This window comes from Petromyzon marinus, chromosome 18 (genome assembly GCF_048934315.1).
Source record: "Petromyzon marinus isolate PM22_M1 ecotype Great Lakes invasive population chromosome 18, UKy_Petmar_22M1.pri1.0, whole genome shotgun sequence".
NCBI lineage: Eukaryota > Metazoa > Chordata > Hyperoartia > Petromyzontiformes > Petromyzontidae > Petromyzon > Petromyzon marinus.
In genome coordinates this window covers 3,657,921-3,679,734 of record NC_133684.1, presented here as the reverse complement: position 1 = coordinate 3,679,734, position 21,814 = coordinate 3,657,921, and the positions used below count along the sequence as shown (strand labels likewise).

Here is a 21,814-nt window from a genome sequence, read left to right as displayed (position 1 = left end):
GTGTCCAAAATAATGTTTTACTTTATGGGGTGGGACAGAAATGGGAAGGTGTATTGTAAGCGAATTTATTTCTTTACCATTATTATCCACGACGACTCGAAATATTATTTGGTGACATGATAAATATTGGTTACAAGCGCCAAGTATTTATTGAGTTGTTTTGAGGATGTCTCTTAAGAACGCACCGTTTACATTCGCTCTATCAAGTCAAGGTGTCCTAAACTTTAACAAGAATTAATACATTCTGATTCTAAATAATTTCAATGCACTGTGAGCATCGTCGCGGTTGATAAAAAAAAAAACATTTTTGGTGTTATTTAATCGAGTTTATTCAATTAAGAGGGGATAGTGGAATATGAAATTTGATGGCCCAAAAATATATACTTCATTCCAAAAGAAGGTCCCATTCAAGACCAGGGCTAATTTACATATCCGAAAAAACAAAAACATATTTAGAAAGTGGTGAATTAGAGAGTCAATTATTTAGTGTTCATAAAAGCTGCGGAATGGGTGGTGACTTTCACAGGGAAATACGGGGAAACTATTAACCAACCTACCAACAAACTTGACTCTAGCAGCCAAAATTCCAGCAAATTGATTGAAATATTACCAACACTTTCTCTACGCTCGAGATGCCCGCACATTCGCAACTTCTTTCCACTTACGTACACAACAACAGCAATACAAATCCACTTTCCTTTATTTCGCTTTCAGGCGGCAACGTGAGTCATGCGCGCCAAACTGAATGGCTTGCTGATGCAGAGAAGGTCACGGCGGGCTCATTATTAGAGCATCGGTCAAACCCACGAACAAACGCGCACATTTAAAAGTCCCCACAGTCGCTTCACGCAGTACGATATATGCGCACGTGCACACACACACACACAAGCCTGGCAGTGTTCCCCCCAAAGCTAATCTCGCCCCGAAAGAGAGACCGCCAACCAGTGGCGTCTGCCGCACACCGGTCCTTTACAACGTCGAGCAGTTTCTCACCGATCAGCCTATCAACGGCTCTGGTCACCCGGCATGCGTTCTATGAACACCCACTGACCGTGATATGATGTCCCCCCCCCCCCTCCCCACCAGCGGGCACCTTATTATCCTCCGACAAACACGGGCAGAGTGGGTGTTATAGAATGCAGGTGTGATGGCAAATTAGTTCTGTGCAAGCCAGTGGCACGCGCATGCACTCACGCGTAAGTACGCTCACGCACGCTCACACGTGCGCCGATGTAAACGGGTGACGACAGATACTACACTTGCAAGGCTTTCAAACCAAGGTTCTTAAAGAGCACTGTTGCAGTTCTGTCCGTTTAATGCACGGGGGCACACGATAACCCTTAAGGTGTTCCAATTGGAAAAGACTGTCGTGGATAGTTGTGCTGCTGTTCGGGATTTCCATAAGTCTATTTTGTTTTAGTCAACTCAAGAGACCATTTGCAAGCATGATTGGTCTGCATCCGTTTGCCAGTAGGGGCGACGATTGCTGCAATGTGTATCATCCCAACTGGGGAGGCTGCGTTGGGAATTTTTCGAATTTGGCAAATTTGGACTCTGTTGCCAAAAACACAGCCGCACAACTCTGGCGATCGACGCCGTGGGAAAAATTCGCCGTGAAGCAGACGTCGCCCACTTTGACCGCAAATACACGCGGCGGTAACTGGCGGCGGCGGCCGCTGGCTTCGAAACAGCGGCGAATCTCGGCAACAAGCGGCGTAGCGCGCCTACGGCTGAGCCACCGTCGCCGCCCTTCGAAAGGAAGTTTGTCGAAATTGATTAGAAGGCTTGCCCAAAAACACGTGGGAAACAGAACAAAAAAGAAAACGGACGTCAGCGCTAAAAAAAATTATTTCTCCTGGCGTCCCCCGTGCCCCGGTGGCAGCGTGCGAGCCTCGCTTCCACCGGCTTCACCTCCCAATGAGCAACGCCGCGTGGCGACGTCACCTCACGGCGTCGCGCGGCGATGTGGGACGGTGTGTCGCTGTGCGTCTCGAAACGTAACGTGATTATTCTGTTCACCTCGTCTCCACCATTACATTCATATGTACAGTGAGGGGAAAAGAGTATTTGATCCCCTGCTGATTTTGTACGTTTGCCCACTGACAAAGAAATGATCAGTCTATAATTTTAATGGTTGGTTTATTTGAACAGTGAGAGACAGAATAACAACAACAAAATTGCAGAAAAACGCATGTCAAAAATGTTATAAATTGATTTGCATTTTAATGAGGGAAATAAGTATTTGACCCCTCTGCAAAAGATGACTTAGTACTTGGTGGCAAAACCCTTGTTGGCAATCACACAGGTCAGACGTTTCATGTAGTTGGCCACCAGGTTTGCACACATCTCAGGAGGGATTTTGTCCCACTCCTCTTTGCAGATCTTCTCCAAGTCATTAAGGTTGCGAGGCTGACGTTTGGCAACTCGAACCTTCAGCTCCCTCCACAGACTTTCTATGGGATTAAGGTCTGGAGACTGGCTAGGCCACTCCAGGACCTTAATGTGCTTCTTCTTGAGCCACTCCTTTGTTGCCTTGGCCGTGTGTTTTGGGTCATTGTCATGCTGGAATACCCATCCACGACCCATTTTCAATGCCCTGGCTGAGGAAAGGAGGTTCTCACCCAAGATTTGACGGTACATGGCCCCGTCCATCGTCCCTTTGATGCGGTGAAGTTGTCCTGTCACCTTAGCAGAAAAACGCCCTCAAAGCATGTTTCCACCTCCATGTTTGACGGTGGGGATGGTGTTCTTGGGGTCATAGGCAGCATTCCTCCTCCTCCAAACACAGCGAGTTGAGTTGATGCCAAAGAGCTCCATTTTGGTCTCATCTGACCACAACACTTTCACCCAGTTGTCCTCTGAATCATTCAGATGTTCATTGGCAAACTTCAGACGGGCATGTATATGTGTTTCTTGAGCAGGGGGACCTTGTGGGCTCTGCAGGATTTCAGTCCTTCACGGCGTAGTGTGTTACCAATTGTTTTCTTGGTGACTATGGTCCCAGCTGCCTTGAGATCATTGACAAGATCCTCCCGTGTAGTTCTGAGCTGATTCCTCACCGTTCTCATGATAACTGCAACTCCACGAGGTGAGATCTTGCATGGAGCCCCAGGCCGAGGGAGATTGACAGTTCTTTTGTGTTTCTTCCATTTGCGAATAATCGCACCAACTGTTGTCACCTTCATCATTAGACCTCCTTTGCCAGTACCAAAATGTGATAATAGGGTTTCAGTTTTGTTGCCAGAAAAAGGGGAAAAACCCTATTATTACATTTTGGTACTGGCAAAGGAGGTCTAATGATGTAGATGCTCACCCCGAGCCCTCATTACTTTGATAGTGCATTGTCTTTGAGCTGTACACCTTTTGGAGTCATCTGGTCGAGCAGCAATTGGGTCGAGGCTTAAAAGAAAGCCGTCCCTTGGTGAGGACCAATCAGTTTCTAGGACAATGCATATATTATCATAGTATGTTTTTTGTTTGCATTTTGACTGCAGGTATTGTGGTTAATGCAGACATGAATCCTCGTAAAAAGGTTTCAGTTTTGTTGCTGGAAAAAAGGGGGAAAACCCTATTATTATATGTTGTCACCTTCTCATCAAGCTGCTTGGCAATGGTCTTGTAGCCCATTCCAGCCTTGTGTAGGTCTACAATCTTGTCCCTGACATCCTTGGAGAGCTCTTTGGTCTTGACCATGGTGGAGAGTTTGGAATCTGATTGATTGCTTATATGGACAGGTGTCTTTTATACAGGTAACAAGCTGAGATTAGGAGCACTCCCTTTAAGAGTGTGTTCCTAATCTCAGCTAGTTACCTGTATAAAAGACACCTGGGAGCCAGAAATCTTTCTGATTGAGAGGGGGTCAAATACTTATTTCCCTCATTAAAATGCAAATCAATTTATAACATTTTTGACATGCGTTGTTCTGGATGTTTTTGTTGTTATTCTGTCTCTCACTGTTCAAATAAACCTACCATTAAAATTATAGACTGATCATTTCTTTATCAGTGGGCAAACGTACAAAATCAGCAGGGGATCAAATACTTTTTTCCCTCACTGTACCGTTCTTAATTCTTTGTAAAGGTGCTATATACGATGAGATTACTATGATCATCATCATCATGATGATGGATGATGAAAAAGTCAAAGAGCTTTACCCCTGAGAATGGAAATTAAAAAGGGTCCCTTAGCGACTTTTACTGCCGATTAAATATTCCCCGCGCACGTTGGGAAGCATTACAGGATCCGTTGCGTACGCACGATTTTTCTTCCTTGGTATATTTCTCACTCGTGTACTATGCGTGGGCTCAATGGCCATGGCCAGGGAGGTGAAGTCACCGCGAGAGTGGTGCAAGGAGCGTTGCGATGTCTGAGCCACGGGGCTGCTGGACACAGCACTAAACACGAGCGGAAATATCCCCACACCTCCTCACCCGTCCGTGATGGTGTTATGTAAACAAAGCACCACGGCTAAAAAGCAATGGCTTAGTATTAACCAAAGAGAGACATCTCCAGCTATCCATGTCAAAGCAGATTGCTCGGAGGCATTTGTATCTTTCAGCAGGATCAAGTTTTAAAAAAAGCTTTTAGCCGGACACATCAAATGCACGCCTGCTGCTAGCTTTTAATGTGATAGAAACGCTCGAGCCGTTTGCAGATGCAGCCCTGGAATTTGATGCGAAAGTTGTGACCACGGCATGGCACCGCGCGCTCGCACGGCCGTGATCGATGCCGTTCGCAGGTAGCACGAGGCGCATTGTGCATCCGCAGGTGGCTGCGTTTGGAGCAATTGCGCCGAACGCGCCCGCCCGCCGGCCGAATTAAACCACTCGCGTTCCAAGGCTCAACTGACAAAGGCGATTCTGGCTTAACAAATTGCAGACATGCAACTACAACAGCACCACACAATGGGAACAGAACAAGCGCTACGACTATAAGGGGGCAAAGTGAAGGTCAATCTAGCGTTCCCTGATAATGTTGGTGAGGATGAACCAGATATCGGACGTTATCTTATCATTGTTATTGTAACATTTAAAAATAACCCGGCAGGTGGCTCGGCCGGTTGGGTGAGCTGTGCGCAATTCAGAATGTTTCGAGTTCAAATCCTCGCCCATGACTCCTCCCATTTGAGAAGAAAATCACTTTTACCTGATGCCTTTTATAGGGCTATTCCTCGCTAGCAAGACGACTTTTACATTTACCATTCACCAACGATCTGCTGCCCATCACTTTGGAACACAAGGGTACCCCGCCGGCCCATAGCACATCTGAAACCTTAACTTCCCCAAGTGAAGTCGAATGACTCTTGCCCAGAGGTCACGAAGGCAGGGCTAAAACAGCCAGCCTTACCTTTGTACTTAGGGCAAAGAAAACAGGCCTTCATCCTCAGCTTCACATGTAACTTTGTACTTTTTATTACATTCACGTAATCACGTATATCGCTCCCAAACAGTGGTGGTACACACAAACGATATATTCATATGCTGCTGGTCCTCGCAGTGGACAGAGTAATTTGCCAGACGAATCAATTCCCCCCCCTCCCCCCCCCCCCACCAAGTTGTCTTGGTCACTTGTTGCTCGCGCACTCGAGGTGAAGGCTTCAACCCGAAATCTACAGCTGCGGTGACGTATCAGCGAATCGCAATGTACCCCTGATGTACGCGAGGAGCCCAGCGGTGTTAACAATGTTGTTGACAACCGCTATCGTGGGGATGTCGTGATGACGGTAGGGTCCGCCACCTCTGGAGGTACCAACAAAAAACAACAAACGAGGAATTCTCATGAGAAGAAGAATATCTCACAAGAGCGGAAGAGGTTTGAGCTCCACGTGGAAAGCGTCATCTTGAGTTGTGTATTTATTATTGTTAATAATAGACAACTGACAACCGCCAGGTCTTTTATTTGCCCTGGAAGATGAACAGATTTCCGAGGGCAGCTACTGATCAAACAGAGGACGATGGTGGGAAATACCAAGTCAAGTGGCAACCCTAGATGACGATGATGATGTCGACAATTATGACAACAACAATGATGATGATGATGTTGTTGTTGCTGTACATAACTACAATGATATCCGCAACAAAATTACAGCGACAATGCTGGAGACACCAACAGTAATACCACGGATGACGACGACGACAATGACAACAATGATAATACCAGTAGTGTAGACAACAATAGTAACGATGATGATGATGATGACAACAACAATACCAGTGGTGTAGACAACAATAGTAATGATGATGATGACAACAACAATACCAGTGGTGTAGACAACAATAGTAACGATGATGATGATGATGACAACAACAATACCAGTGGTGTAGACAACAATAGTAATGATGATGATGACAGCAACAATACCAGTGGTGAAGACAACAATAGTAACGATGATGATGACAACAACAATACCAGTGGTGAAGACAACAATAGTAACGATGATGATGACAACAACAATACCAGTGGTGAAGACAACAATAGTAACGATGATGATGACAACAACAATACTTGTGGTGAAGACAACAATAGTAACGATGACAACAACAATACCAGTGGTGAAGACAACAATAGTAACGATGACAACAACAATACCAGTGGTGAAGACAACAATAGTAACGATGATGATGACAACAACAATACCAGTGGTGAAGACAACAATAGTAACGATGATGATGACAACAACAATACCAGTGGTGAAGACAACAATAGTAATGATGATGATGACAGCAACAATACCAGTGGTGAAGACAACAATAGTAACGATGACAACAACAATACCAGTGGTGAAGACAACAATAGTAACGACGACAACAACAATACCAGTGGTGAAGACAACAATAGTAACGATGACAACAACAATACCAGTGGTGAAGACAACAATAGTAACGATGACAACAACAATACCAGTGGTGAAGACAACAATAGTAACGATGACAACAACAATACCAGTGGTGAAGACAACAATAGTAACGATGACAACAACAATACCAGTGGTGAAGACAACAATAGTAACGATGATGATGACAACAACAATACCAGTGGTGTAGACAACAATAGTAATGATGACAACAACAATACCAGTGGTGAAGACAACAATAGTAACGATGATGAATACAGCAACAATACCAGTGGTGAAGACAACAATAGTAACGATGATGATGACAACAACAATACCAGTGGTGAAGACAACAATAGTAATGATGACAACAACAATACCAGTGGTGAAGACAACAATAGTAACGATGATGATGACAACAACAATACCAGTGGTGTAGACAACAATAGTAATGATGATGATGACAACAACAATACCAGTGGTGAAGACAACAATAGTAACGATGACAACAACAATACCAGTGGTGAAGACAACAATAGTAACGATGATGATGACAACAACAATACCAGTGGTGAAGACAACAATAGTAATGATGACAACAACAATACCAGTGGTGAAGACAACAATAGTAACGATGACAACAACAATACCAGTGGTGAAGACAACAATAGTAACGATGATGATGACAACAACAATACCAGTGGTGAAGACAACAATAGTAATGATGACAACAACAATACCAGTGGTGAAGACAACAATAGTAATGATGACAACAACAATACCAGTGGTGAAGACAACAATAGTAACGATGACAACAACAATACCAGTGGTGAAGACAACAATAGTAACGATGATGATGACAACAACAATAAGAGTGGTGAAGACAACAATAGTAACGATGACAACAACAATACCAGTGGTGAAGACAACAATAGTAACGATGACAACAACAATAAGAGTGGTGAAGACAACAATAGTAACGATGACAACAACAATACCAGTGGTGAAGACAACAATAGTAACGATGACAACAACAATACCAGTGGTGAAGACAACAATAGTAACGATGACAACAACAATACCAGTGGTGAAGACAACAATAGTAACGATGACAACAACAATACCAGTGGTGAAGACAACAATAGTAACGATGACAACAACAATACCAGTGGTGAAGACAACAATAGTAACGATGACAACAGACGTAACAACGACGACGGAGACAACGGACGAGTCACAGCAGCGCGGTGCCGACAACCGCACCCACCCCACCCCACCCACCCAAGCAACCCACCCACCCCACCCACCCAAGCAACCCACCCGCATCACCGACCCCACCCGAGCAACCCATCCACCACCCCACCCACCACCCACCACCCCACCCCAACCCACCTGCGAGGGGGCGCTCGACGACAGCCCGTTCCCCGTGGCGGCCGCCATGATGCGCGCGGCTGCGGCCGGGTTGCTGGAGGAGATGAGCACGGGCGCGCTGATGTCGCACGAGTGCCGGTGCTGGTGCGCCACCTGCGCCTGCACGCCCGCCCCGCTCGCCTTGTTCGACATGGTGAGCGACGTGAACGAGTGACGCTTCTTGGCGTTCTTGCGTCCGCCGTCGCCTGCCGCGGCCGACGCGACCGCGGCGGCCGAAGAGGTGACGGAGGAGGAGGCGGAGGAAGAGGAGGAAGAGGAGGATGCGGAGGATGCGGAGGAGGTCGACGGCTGAGGCTGGCCCAGCGCCTCGCCCAGCGTGTGGATGTTGGCCGACTCGAGGCCGAGCAGCAGCTTGGCCATGGTGTTAAACTATGGAGGGGGGCATGGGTGGGGGGGAATCTCATTAAGCTAATCTTTTTGTTTAACTAAACTATTAAACTATTTATGTTTTACCAGGTAAGGCCCACTGAGCCAAGTAGCTCTTTTTCAGAAGCGACCTGGCCCTCACAAATGACAGCGCAGCCAAGTGGCTCGTCACGTGGACATTTATAGCTGCAGCCATGAACCGTCGCGGCCTCGACTCGCCACCCACAACCCCTCTTGCGCAACAATACACCTCTCCAAGCAAGAACTCTCCACTCTCCATATTGCTGAGGTTGTTATTCCCATATATATACTTTCTAACCGAGGTTGAAAGCCTTCATCATGCATGAGCCCTGTCCGTCCGTCTCTCCATAGCAGAGCTGCCTCTAAAACTCTTGTGAAGATGAGCCAAGAATCAGAATGCACCTGCAGTGCAAAGTCGTGCTCCGATGCGGGACGTACCCCCTCTTAAAACAGTCGGCCGCGCCGATCAAAGGCTTGGTAGCCAAATCCCAGGGACAGGAAAGCAGAGCAAAAGAAAATGCAAATGCACGTTCACTCTTGACGGCTACCCGTCGGCATCCGTGCCACTAATTAAACACTCTCCAGGACGAGCGCACGTTGGAAAGCAATTACACGCGCAATCGACGCGTAGGCATGATTTCATTACCGGGGTTGTTTAACCGTGGGCAGGGGGGGAAATGCCTGGAAGTAGCAGGGGTTTGTAGGCTGTACCCGAAACGTGAATGTTGCTGTGGGTTTACTCTTCAACACACCGGTGTGCTCAAGTTCTAACTAATTGGCACGTTTTGTTTACGTCACAAACCTTAATAATTGGCTGCATCGGGTGGTGGCGGGTGTAACGACACATTTACATGTACGGGACCTGAACCAAACAACCTTTATTACTGTTTGTGGGCTGGGGCTATGAGGCGGCGAGGAGGTAGTGTACAGCACTGGATTCAAGAGTCCATCTGAGCAGTGCTATGAGTGTCATTCACCCTCTGATGGCCTAGATCCTGCACGGTGCCATACAAACGCAATGGCTGTTCCACACCAATGCCCTTGTATGCACGGATTTTTCTCCAGGTGCTCTGGCTTTTTTTTCCCCCAGACTGCCGGATAATTATTAATGGAATTGGCCAAACATCCCATTGCACCCCCCCCACCCACCCCACAGTGAAATGTTCCTGGGTAAATAAAGGAACCAATCAGTGTTACGACCACCGTTCCAATTATTTCCTGCTGCAATGGAAGGATTTTGTCCACGATTTGAATGAGCTGGCGCAGGAGGCTGAATTCAGAACTCGGCGTTGACAATGGTGAAGCACGGGCTGAGCGATGAAGAAGGTCCTGTGGGAGATGTTGGCCGTGAACCAGCGATTGATACTAAACGGGCCCTGCGGGGTTAATAAAACTTTGCACTAACAACAACAATGTACGATAAAAAACTGTAATCGTCCGATATCACTGCTTACACCTGCACAGGGCTAATTAAGACGCATGTGCCTGTCATAAAAACAAAAGTGGGCCGTACCACTTCTACAGGAAGGATGGGGGGGGGGTGAGGGGGAGATCAGTTTCATTTAACTTGCTGGCCCGCCGCCCATGCTGGACATCCGTGAAAAAGCGCTTCATAGCTCATTGGATTCCTCCACCTGCAGTCTGAATAAAGATTCTGATTCCGATTGAAATATCCAGCCGGAGCCGCCGTGTAGCTTTGGTCTCTCCTGTGCTTCATTAGATTTTACCATACACCGCTTTTCCCATACACAGTTTTCCACTGGAACATCAGGGCCATGCTGATGGCCCTGATGTTCCAGTGCTGGGTGGGGGGGAAGCAGGGCAAGGGACAGGGTTAGTTATTTTCGTCCTGCCTTCACGTCAGTCAGTATCCTTGACCGCGTGACCCGGGCCGTCGACACGTTTGTTGTGCGCTCGACACATCAGCGCCAAGGCTCTGGTCCTGCGGTGGAAAACGCACCGGGCACCTCCTGCGCCGTGTCAGGCTGGGACGGGGGAACGGTCCCGCTGCAGCTCGGTTCTAGAGTGCCAGAGAGGCGACGGTATCGTTCCCTTGGTTCGCAAGCACGGGCGCCCGTCACCTTACCTCCACAAACGAGATCGGGAAGATTCCAATTTTGTCTCCGAGCATCCCCTCGGCCCAGTTCTCATCCACGCGCCGGATGACCGTGAGCACCTCATCCTGGCAGATCACAACACGCGGGGAAGAGAAAATGTATTCCGGGCAGCATTGGGATCGCCTCTTGCATATTAATGACATGGCCCATGCCAGGTACAACACACTGCCGAGCAGAATAGACTTCTGGATCGGATTCTGAGCGACGACTGTCAGAATGCCAGAATAGTGGCTTACAACACGATAACCAACAAAGATGTCACAATTTTGTAGATTACGCGGGGCGATCCATTGATCCATAACCTGCTGATTTCTAATGACCCACCCTCTTATTTTCTGCTCAGCAGAAAGCAATGACTCCATATCTTACAGAGGAGTGTTTAAATATTTCACCCGTCCATTGAGATTGGTGGGTGACGTGTAGAGGCTTTAAAATGAAACGTATTTTTTTGTACTATAATTTCTCCCTATTCTATAAAAGGATCACCACCCTTTAGATTTGATCAGAAACTTGGGCACATAACTCCCTTCCATCTCTCAGCACACTCAGCATTACATTTAAGTACACACGCTCTCATTGTCTGCATGCCCAATGAAACCATTGCATAGGCCTGCACACAAAAACAAACATTGTGTATTTATACATACACAGGAGTACAATTAATCAATTAGCCCTTGCCCGCATGTCAAGAAGATTGGCGAGGAGGCGAGGAAAACTGATGTGGCCAAAAACACACACAGAATCGTTTGCTGCTAGTTTTGCCAATAACAAGCGGAGGTAGTCTGGCCAGGTTGTGCAGAGGGCTGGTTTTATTACTTACGCCTGGAAGCCTGAGCTAGCTCCATTATAAAGCCGCACGGGGCTTTGTCAAAAGCAATGATATGAAGGGGATACCTTGAAACAGCCTTTTGGGTATTTATAAGAGGCTTTTGAAGTGAATGAATCCAACGGAGGATTAATGGGTTGAAACGGTCGGCAGGGTGGCGCACGTGGCAACGCTTGTGTGCCTCACAGGAAGGAGAAACCGGGTTCGAGTCCTGACTTTGGGTGACCCTGCGTGGAGTTTGTTTTTACGTCCCTGCCCCCCCCCACTCCCCCCGCTCTGCACGGGTTTCCTCCAGGCTCTCTGGTTTCCTCCCGTGGGGGGGGGGGGGCAGGTGACGTCATCGGTGTCGACCAAACATCGCAACGTAGCAGCAGTCTCCTGGAAAAATATTCTTCTGGCCGTGCGACTTTCATGCGTAGATGAATAATAATTTTTCTATAAAACGTCCTCCGTTTAGCCACACGCTGGACGTGTGGCTAAACACATTCATTCAGGGTGAAGCGAGAACTGGGGGGGGGGGGTTAGGTGGTGCAAATGTGATTTGTAATACATTACACTGTACAATCTCGATCATAGCGAGGTTGGTGACCTCCTGCAATTACGGCGGCGAGAGGGCGGGGGAGGAGGGGCAGAGCGCGTGAAGAATTAATGTTTGCTGCGCTCATCTGCGAGGCGAACGGGACAGGGTGGGTGAGACAGCTGGCCGATGGTAGAGCGTTCATCAGTCGGGGAGGCAGGGAGGGAGCGGGGGGGGGAAGTGCTCTCGTGGGTGACCACTGAAGCGTGCCGACCGGTCAATGGGGTCATCGTGGAAAGGGTGCGACTGGCGCAGAGAGGAGCGGCGTCGTCCACGTCCCCCCAGGGGTGCGCGGAGTGGTCCATCGCTTACGGAAGAAGCTGTCGTTCTCTTCCCAAGGGTCTACGCGCGGCATTGGCGGACCGTGTAGAAATTTTGTACGAACCCAAAAAAATGATAATAGGCACGTCCATAATTTCGAAAATAAAACGACAACAAACTTTGTGCAACGCCGTGATGGCCCTGAAACGAATTTATGAGACGCGTGTGGAAGAAAAACCAACAAGCAAACAAATAAACGCAAATATTTTCCTGCCTTTCATTGTACACCGGGTCTTGGAAGTAACGATTTTGCTTAATTTTATTCATTTGGAACTGCAATGCACAGTCCCCGTATTTGGAATACTAATCCCGATTCTCCGCTCCGCAGCATACGAACAGGACCTGAACACAAAGGGGCGAGGACCGACACGATGCAGGCAGACGGGACACGGGTTTGATGTTTGCATGCCGGCCGCTATCTTGCTGTTAATAATTCAAGAGGCAGAGTGCTGCAAGGTGAGCCGATGAGATCACCTTTCTCGAGCATCCAACAGGAAGAGAGCGGGCGGTGACTTCACCACCGCCATCGGCCTTCACGACGCTAACGATCTAATCTTTATTGCCGGTCCCCATGCAGACCTCCAGCCTCGCTTTCCCTTCATGACGTGGCCAAAGCCATGCGCAATGCGAGATAATCGTTTACGAGCTAGCTACACCTGAGCTGACGTCACACCACCGCTGAAAACAAGCTAATCACCGACAATAAAACGCTATTCGATACGACCTGCAGCTTGCCAACCTTGGCGGTCCCCCTAAATCAGTGTTACGCAAACTTAAACCGCAAAGTGATTCGCTTCATTCCACACGCCACCTCTTCAAAGAGCGGCGAATGAGAAACCTTTTCCCGAAAACAGAGCCGTGCGTCGCAGAAAGCTATAAAAATGTATTAATAGCGGGGCGTAATCAAGGCATGCCGATCTATAAAGGAAACGCACGTGAGACTGGCAGACAATGCAGCGCGCCCAACTTAGCAATGGGACACCAGGCATTCCGTAGAGCCCACTGGCAACACGCACAACACACAAGGCTGCACACAAAGAACATCGGGGGGAGACAAAGGGGGGCCCCCCCTTTTTAATAAAAAAGGCAAGCCGTGCGTCAGCAGTGTAATTACTGTGAAACCGGCATGGCCATACAAAGTGCTCCGGGTCTCGGGTTATCATCAGCTGGAGCCAGGAATCCTTTCGGCCGGCCGCTTGAAATCTGTACGCCCCCATTGTGTTTGGTAGGAAATGCCTCCCACCTGTCAAAGTAGAGCAAATGAAGATTAACCCCCGTGGTTAGCCGAGTTTGCCCTGGTGTAATGGTTAGCGCACCTGACTTGAAATTCAGAGGACGCCGTCCCAAACCCATCATCTTGTACGCACGCTCAACTTATTTTTGCGCGCACTTAATCCGGCCCTATCGGCGGGGTCGCTTGCGGCGGGGTAAAAACGTGGCCAGGTCGACGACATCCAAACACGTCTGGTCCACGTGGCCGAGTGGACAGAGCTCACACCCTCTCGAGTTCGCCGTCGCAGGCGTCCTTGTCGGGAGAAAGTGGCGCGAGAATGAGACGTGGCGAGAGGCTGCACGTTACGGACCGATCGTCCGAGCTGCGCCGCAAATGCTACCCTCTTACGACTCCATAACGCAACAGCCTCGCGACTGAACACTCCTTTCGTTAGAACTGCTTGTTGTGTTTGGTTTATTGTCCTTTCCTCCCGCACCCTCCGATTAGCGAGGCTGGCTGCGTACCGCGCGACAGAAGTTCAACGTACGTACATGCAACGAGTGAGCCTTGGGGGGCTTTGGAGCTTAAGCACCTAACACCCTCAATCAACTCACAATTATAAAACCATTTGTATGCTTGAACGGTATATTATACAGGCAAATGGTGTCTGAACCTTAGCCCGTGGGTAGACTTTCACATAGCGTGAATAACTGGTGGAGTTTGTCAATCTAAGCACTGGGGAAAGAAATGCCGTCTGACTACCGTGGCGCCAGGCACACAATCCCCTAATTAGAGCTGAATAGGAGCGTGCTAACTGCACGGCACTGCACCATTCCAACAACGGGCTTTATATGGTATAATATTTGCAAGGAAGGAGTCTTGGCACAGCAGTTAGCAGCGCAATGCCCTATAAACCCAGAGACACGAGTTAATCATAATATAGGTTTTTGGGTTAGATCGCGTTATTTATGAATAATATTGGTCGCGAAAGCCTACGTGTTAAACTGAGACACGAGTTAAATTCCTGTGTGGATAAGTGTGGACATTAGAACTGTACATTAAATCCATATTATTATCATTATATACATATAAGAGCGACAATTGCTCGCCCTACAGTGATCGTTTAAATGTTTGGCAACCGAAAGTAAAAACAAATATTTAAAAAAAACGCGAGACAAAGAAGAATGAAAGCTTCACGTGTGTGATCTGGAATACACACATGGACTTGATGTGTGTGTGTTGCTTGGCTGGCGTTCTGATTGAGTAAGGCTCCGTCAAACAACCAGACACACGAGTCTTTGTTTTCCTCTCCGCGAATACATTTCTTTCCGCGCTTTTATTACGACCGTGATTTTTGACCAGATCAATAAAAACGCAGAAGGCGAGCGGGCGAGCGAGCGTCCGGTGCGAGATGCACGCATTCTGCTGTGCAAAGAGCCCCCGCCATCCCCCACGCCCGTGAAAACTCAAGAAAATAAAAACGACGCAGGTGGAAAAGCAAAGCGAATAATAACAGCACTATCAAAAAAACCAACCACAACAACGACAGTGGCCAAACAACACCGTCCAATAACAAAGAGCACCCGAGAATAAATAACGCGTTACAATGTTGTATTCGTACGCACGCAGGCGTGCATTCCCAATGCAAACACGAGGGCTCACGCAACCATTCATCTCGCCGTTACGTTCCCTTGCTTGTGTGGGCGATGCCAAGCGCCTGCCAAGCACCGTGGGGGCCTGGAGGTAAAATTCAGCGCGACGCCCCGGAAGGGGAAAACGGCCGCCCCCCCCCCACCGCCGCAGTGGGGAGATGTTAACTACCTCGCCTGGTATGCAGGAGGTCGCGGGTTCGAGCCCGATCCCGACGCCCCGTGTATTTGGAGTTTGCGTGTTTTTCCCCCGTGGTCGCGTGGAATTTTCCCCCCGGGGGTCCTCCGGTTTTTCCCCCCTCCACATTTAGAATCAACGTCATGCGTTCAGGGCATTTGGCCGCTCGAATTTTCCACGTGACGATGAGCCACTTATTGCCGAGCTATCACTCGTGCGGCCAGGTCACACTTCTGAAAAAGCTTAAAGACTTTTTTTTTACTTCCTTTCTAAGAAGCGCGGGTAATGTTTACGTTGCTGGCGCACCGTGCGAGCGAGTCCCCCGTTCCCAAGCATACCAGCCCTAAGTGCGCCCGCCTCCGAGGCCTCCGTCGTGCGTGAGAGTGTCCCCCGCGCGCTGCGCCGTGTTTGCACAGCAGCGGCGGCGTCGCGCAACGACGCAAAGCAAGAGAGCACACACACACACACAAGCACCCCCCCAACGTCCATTACCTGCACGGTGCCAACACCACCCCCCGACATCCCTGCCACCACCCCCTCCCCCGCGTGGCGCTGGCATCTGGGTTTCGGGTGACATTTGCTACCTGCCCCGTCAGTCGAGGTGAAAGCGTTCGTCCCTTTTTGTGTTTTGCGTATAGACCAAAAAGGACCGCCCCCCTCCCCCGAAGAAAATAAACGGCGAGGGTTGAACGGCTAAATTCGGCCATGCTTGACGGGCCACCAAAAGGCACCGCCCAGAGGCGGCGCGCGTTGAGCCTTGCTAGCGAGAATCACCTGTTAGGTTCTATTGGGTAAAGCCACGTAGGTGAAAATAAAATAACAAAAAATCACGACGTTTCGGCCACAACACAAGCGGCCACAACACAAGCGGCCGCTTGTGTTGTGGCCGAAACGTCGTGATTTTTTGTTATTTTAATTTCACCTACGTGACTTTACCCAATAGAACCAAAGAGTATGGATCCTAGCAGTCACGAAAGCTTTAAATCTAGAGTCACCTGTTAACCATGCGCGCAAATGATTCGCAGAGGCGGCGTTAAACCTATCGGAGAGAACGAGAACCAGAGGAGAATTAAAAGAAAAAGAGGAACGACACAAAAGACGCGGGAAAATGAGTCGAAAATTAAATCGTTGCTTGAATCGAACAGAGACGTTGAATCTTAACGGTCCATCAAATCGCTGGGAGGGTGAATTGTTACGTGCGCCCACGTTTTAAGTACTCGTGTGAAAATAAATTTTTGTTCCATGTCATCGCCACTCCGGCAAGTTTAGGATATATATACACACACACACACGTTGTTTAATGGCAAGATCAAGAGATTATCGCGGTAAGAGCGGCTGTCGTGGCCCACACCTCCACCAGACTCTGCAGCTGCTGCGCGGTCGACACGCGACCAACCCGCGACCAACCCGATGCTCGTGCGAATTCCCCACATGTACGCCGTGCACGCTGCGATGGACGTGGAGATGGCCGCAGCTCGGCGGACTAGCCTGTCCAAGGCCCTGTCCATTACGCGGGTGGACATTAAAGCTTTAGCTGTGGCTGCAACTCAGTCTCTGCAGCTCGCTCCGAGGTGCAGAGAAAACAGCGAGGCTCATGGGAAGTGGCTGGGGGGGGGGGGGGGGCACGGTGGCAGTGCCTGCACCAAGAACTCTCTCTGTATTACATTCAGTGACTTGAACAGGAATTGTAAATTGTTAAGATTGCAACAACTTCTTTCAAACCGTACATAGCCAACTGTTCCATTCAGGTGTGTGTGAAGGACAAACTAAATTACAAAAAGCAGTTCTAAAGAAGTGAGTTTTCCATCTAGATTTTAAAATGCATAGCTCCAGTGACTTCCTAATATCGGAATGAAGGAGGTTCCAGACGGCCAGCCAAAAGCCGCTGCTACTGCGAAGATGACCGGAGTTCACTCGACAGTTTATGCTCATTGAAGAGACCAGCGAGGTATCGCAGTTCAAGAAAGTGGCCGGTGAGCGTCGGAACGGACGCTGATAAATCTGCAGCTGCTGCCGCGGTCGGAGCGCGTCCCTCCCGATAATAATGTTCAAACGTAATAATTAAAGGACAAGAAATAGCGCAGTAAAAATGTTTCATGTAATGCGGGTGGGGCAGCTCGTAGAGAGAGACTCCCCCCCCCCCCCCTGTTTGGAGGCAATACCTGCAGCTCAGGCCACTAGACGCGACGCGTTGACCCACTTAGCTCCTCTGATAAATCACTGCAATATTTGGCGAGTGTTCAAAATGATAAGTGTGCGTGTGTGTGCGCGTGTGTGTGCACGTGTGTGCGCGCGCGCGTGCCAGAGTACGCCAATGGTCCTGTTAGTACATTAATAAATGCATAGATCGCTAAATCATTCCCCTGCCACCATGAGCTTAATAAATAAATGTAAATAATAACACGTTCCCATCATTTGTTTGCTCTGGCTAGGGCTGCAAATTTACGATTATGTCCCAGACTGCCGCTTTGTGTTTTTTTTCCATTCGCCACGTCCATGTATTACGCGATTGAAAGGGTCAAGACCGTATGCGGCCGTTAATGTTCATAATCTCTGAATATAAAATCCGCCCCAAGGAGTAATTGTGTGTCATCCTTCACCGTGACGTGCAAGTTTGACTTTCAAAGCGTCAACTGGCGATGTAACGCAACAGGAGAAGAAAAATAATCCGCAACGAACATTTTGGAAGGAGAAAAGATAAGGAGAACGTTTCAAAGAGGGATGCCACCGCTGTGGTGGAATAATTCGCACACTGGACTTGCAATCCAGAGGTTGCCGGTTCATCCTGCCAGCGCGGCAGTTGAAACGATGGGGCTTCACTTTGAACATTCATCCCCGATTCTGTCCAGCCAGCAGCATGAATGCGTACCACACAGTTTGTCAGTGGGCGGAGTCTCCATCCAGTGGGGGTGAAGTATGTGTACGCCCACTGGCTTCCAAGGCCAAAATGCCCTCGAGAGAGGGGGACTACTCCCCCAGAGCTCCCTCTCGGGGAGCACCTTCCGCCAGCGAGCGAGCGAACGAGCGCAAGGCTGCACCTTTACCCTTTACCACAGGGGGCCGGCGACGCACACGTTTCACTTGAAACGAAGCGAGCCGCGCGAGCGCCGCTGTCACCGGAACGCGTCAACCGCAATGCGTCAACCGCTGACAGTGACGCACGCGAAGAGCGATCGAATCATTTGGCAAGCACAAAGCGGTCACCTTCGGAAATCAGGGAAGAGGGCAACGGGCGGCACGCGCAACTTGCCCAGGGGCAGCACGAAGCCAGGCCGTAAATCCCAACGGGCGGCGCGCCTTCAAGGTTATCCCACACCTTCCCCCAGCCTCCACCCCCCCGAAATAAAAACCGTGATAATAATAAATTGCAAAGAGCAGCCGCACACTTTCCGTGTCCTCGCCGCCGCCAATGAAAGTTGCTGCCTCATCGTCTGCCCGCCCTCTCCGCGTGCGTGCGTGCGTGCGTAGTCGCACCACCGTCGTTACCTTGCTGAAGGTGAGGCAGTCCTTGTCCTGCTCCCCGCCCGACACCGCAAAGTCGTACAGCGCCCGGCACTGCGGGGGAGGGGCCGGACGAGCCTGGGGCTGGGCGGCCCCCACCGTGGGTGTCCCCGGTGGTGCCGGCGTCGCCGCGGGCTGGAGCAGCAGCGGTACGGCCGGCGTTGGCAGCGGCCTCAACACCTGAGTGCACGACGACGGAGACAAAGAACCAAAAGCTATGGTTTATTGGGGAAAGTGCAATTAGCGAGCACCTTCGACAGCCGGCACAGCACACGAGCGGGGGGGGGGGCGGGGGGTCGGTGGCCAGTACCATGCTCGATCACCTTCGTCTCTCCAGTGGCGATGTTGACACACTGCACCGGGTACTCATTTGAGGCCGAGTCGACCTCGGGGAGGGCCCAGGACCGGTTCAGGTAATCCTCACCTGAACCGTGAGCGAGAATCTCGAGTCGCCGGGTCCGTAGCGAAGCGCACTAACCGCTACACCACCGCTCACACACACACACACACACGATCACGGACACACTCCGCCTTCCCAACCTCGACTGACCACCAGTGTGGCAAGGCGTGGACCCACACGGCCTGGGGGGAGACCTTCAGCCAAAAGAGCTGTAAAATAACTACACCATTATTGCCTCGTATATTTCGCGGAATTGTATTTCGAGGCAAAATTCGTCGCCGATCTTGTTGCTTGAGCGAAGCACGTGGATTCATCCCTCCACCCTCACAAGTCGCCTATTACTGGCGAAACTAATTGAGCACCCCCCCCCATTCTATCCGGAGCGATTCAATAAATTTGTCGCGAGTTACGGTCGCAATTACAGATTTCGTTGCGTTTCTTTTTATTCATGCTTCTTTACTTTGTGGCGAGCATGGCGGCGGTGGCGGCAGCGAAAAGCTGCCACACCATGGTCACGCGAAGAGACCGTGTGATCTACAACTCGCGGGGACTGAGAAACGTCCATTCCTCCACGTGGAAAGAAACACGGCGCACGCACGCATCGCGAGCTTTCGGATCGATATCAAACCAGCCAATCAGTGCGCCCTTCTCCCTCACGTTGTTTATAGTTACGTCCCCCCATCACACCGACTCCGACAGGGACAGCCGACGACATCAGACGGTGTTGCTCGCGAAAAAAAAAGCAGGAGGTCGCAGAACGTGCGGGGGTGGGGGGGGGAGGATCATCACGACCGCGCCCACGTGCCCACACCCCACGCGCGAAGCTTTCCGCCAAGAATGGGGGGGGGGGGGGGTCAAAGGTGAAACGAAGGCCGTATTTTTTTCGCAACAAAAGGGAAGGTTGTCTCGATAGCTCGACAACGACACGCACCGTCCAAGGTTCACGTCTTTTTTTTTTTTGTTACACGCACACACGCGCGGGAAACGTGTCCCGATGGCGTCACGCACGGCGCCCTCCGTGACCGAGGCACTTTCCCCGCCAACCCGCCACCCGCCCACCCGCCCTCCCCCCGGCAAACACGATGAAGTGCTTTCTCCTTTACGCCGCCCGACGTCGAGTGCTTCTCAACAGGAGAGCGGTCGGCCTCCTCTTTTCACTCACTCGAGGTGAATCCCTGTCATTCCTCGGCCGGGCGGCAAAAGGGGGCGGGGCCGTGGTGTTTGCCAAATTGCAACGACGTCGAAAGAACGGACAGGTGGAGTGGGGGGGGAGGGGGCAAGCACGGGAAGTCTTTTTTATCCCCCAATGCGTGCACAAGCAGTCAAAACAAAGAGGGAAAAGAACAGGGCAAGAGCGGCTCGGGACGTTTCTCCCGTTACCCCGAGTGGCTTCGATAAGTTTCAGCCTGGCTGTTGGAGGCTTGGTCGTTCACACCGAATCGTTAGGAATTCCAAGCTCGGCCTCTTTGCGCCCTCGGTCATCTTTTACAGCGACGACGCACATTTCTGAAATAGATATATATATAAACTGATTGTGAAGGTACAGTGTTCCCTCGTTATTCGTGGGGGATTCATTCCGGAAATGCTCGCGAAAAGCAAATTTCGCGGATAATGACATTGGGCCTACGAAAATCCATCCTTTCAATAAATGACCTTAAATACATGGACATTTTCTCATCACTTTATTGCATCACACTCTCTCTCTCATGGCTCTATCGCATCACTTTCTTAATCTCTCTCCCTCGATGCAGTCGTGCAGAGTTCCAGATACGATTCTCGGATCAGCCAAAATGACAGCAAGCTCGTGAATAATGAGCTGCACACGTTTTCTTAAACCGATAATCATTATTATTCATACCGTTCTTATAATTATTTTGATGCGCGTGTTCGTCTCTCGCTGAATCTCTTCTCCTGGAGTGAGCGAAGCTGTCGCGTGACAACTTTTCCCCATTTTTATCGAACAGCGTGTGACACGTGGATTTTCATACCGAGCACAAGCGCTACGATATAAATCCGTGTCACAACTCGAGGGCACAAACATTCCTGTGCGATACAAATCCTACACGCGTAGATTATCGGAGGACAAAGGATATCAGGATGAAATATATATGATCCGTGACCAAAAAAAGGAGATCAGGATACGGTGAGGTATATACGATCTCTGGCTGACTATACGAGTAACCCCTAATGGGAAAAACTTACGAAAGAGGTTTTGGCTTTTCGCTTCCAATAATATTGAACATTCCAAGAATTGCTGCAGTCAAGACGTTCGTGCCAGACAGTCAACAATTCATCCGCCAACTTTTAAATGCCAAACAGTTTAAAATCACAGAGACGAGTGTGGGAAATTGCAAAAACACGCTCATTATTTTATTTAACGGT

At 49.6% G+C, this 21,814-nt stretch overlaps 1 protein-coding gene across 2 annotated transcripts in view; it reads right to left on the bottom strand.

The window, feature by feature from the left end:
* LOC116943578 (E3 ubiquitin-protein ligase SH3RF1-like) overlaps positions 1 to 21,814 on the bottom strand; it is a 122,651-nt gene that overhangs the window by 33,195 nt on the left and 67,642 nt on the right. For both annotated transcript variants that reach the window (XM_032956533.2, XM_032956534.2), the window contains exons 3-5: positions 19,018 to 19,212; positions 10,737 to 10,832; positions 8,225 to 8,632 (exon numbers count right to left, since the gene is read on the bottom strand). In XM_032956533.2, coding sequence (XP_032812424.2) covers positions 8,225 to 8,632; positions 10,737 to 10,832; positions 19,018 to 19,212 — 699 coding nt within the window. The remainder of the gene's footprint in view (positions 1 to 8,224; positions 8,633 to 10,736; positions 10,833 to 19,017; positions 19,213 to 21,814) is intronic.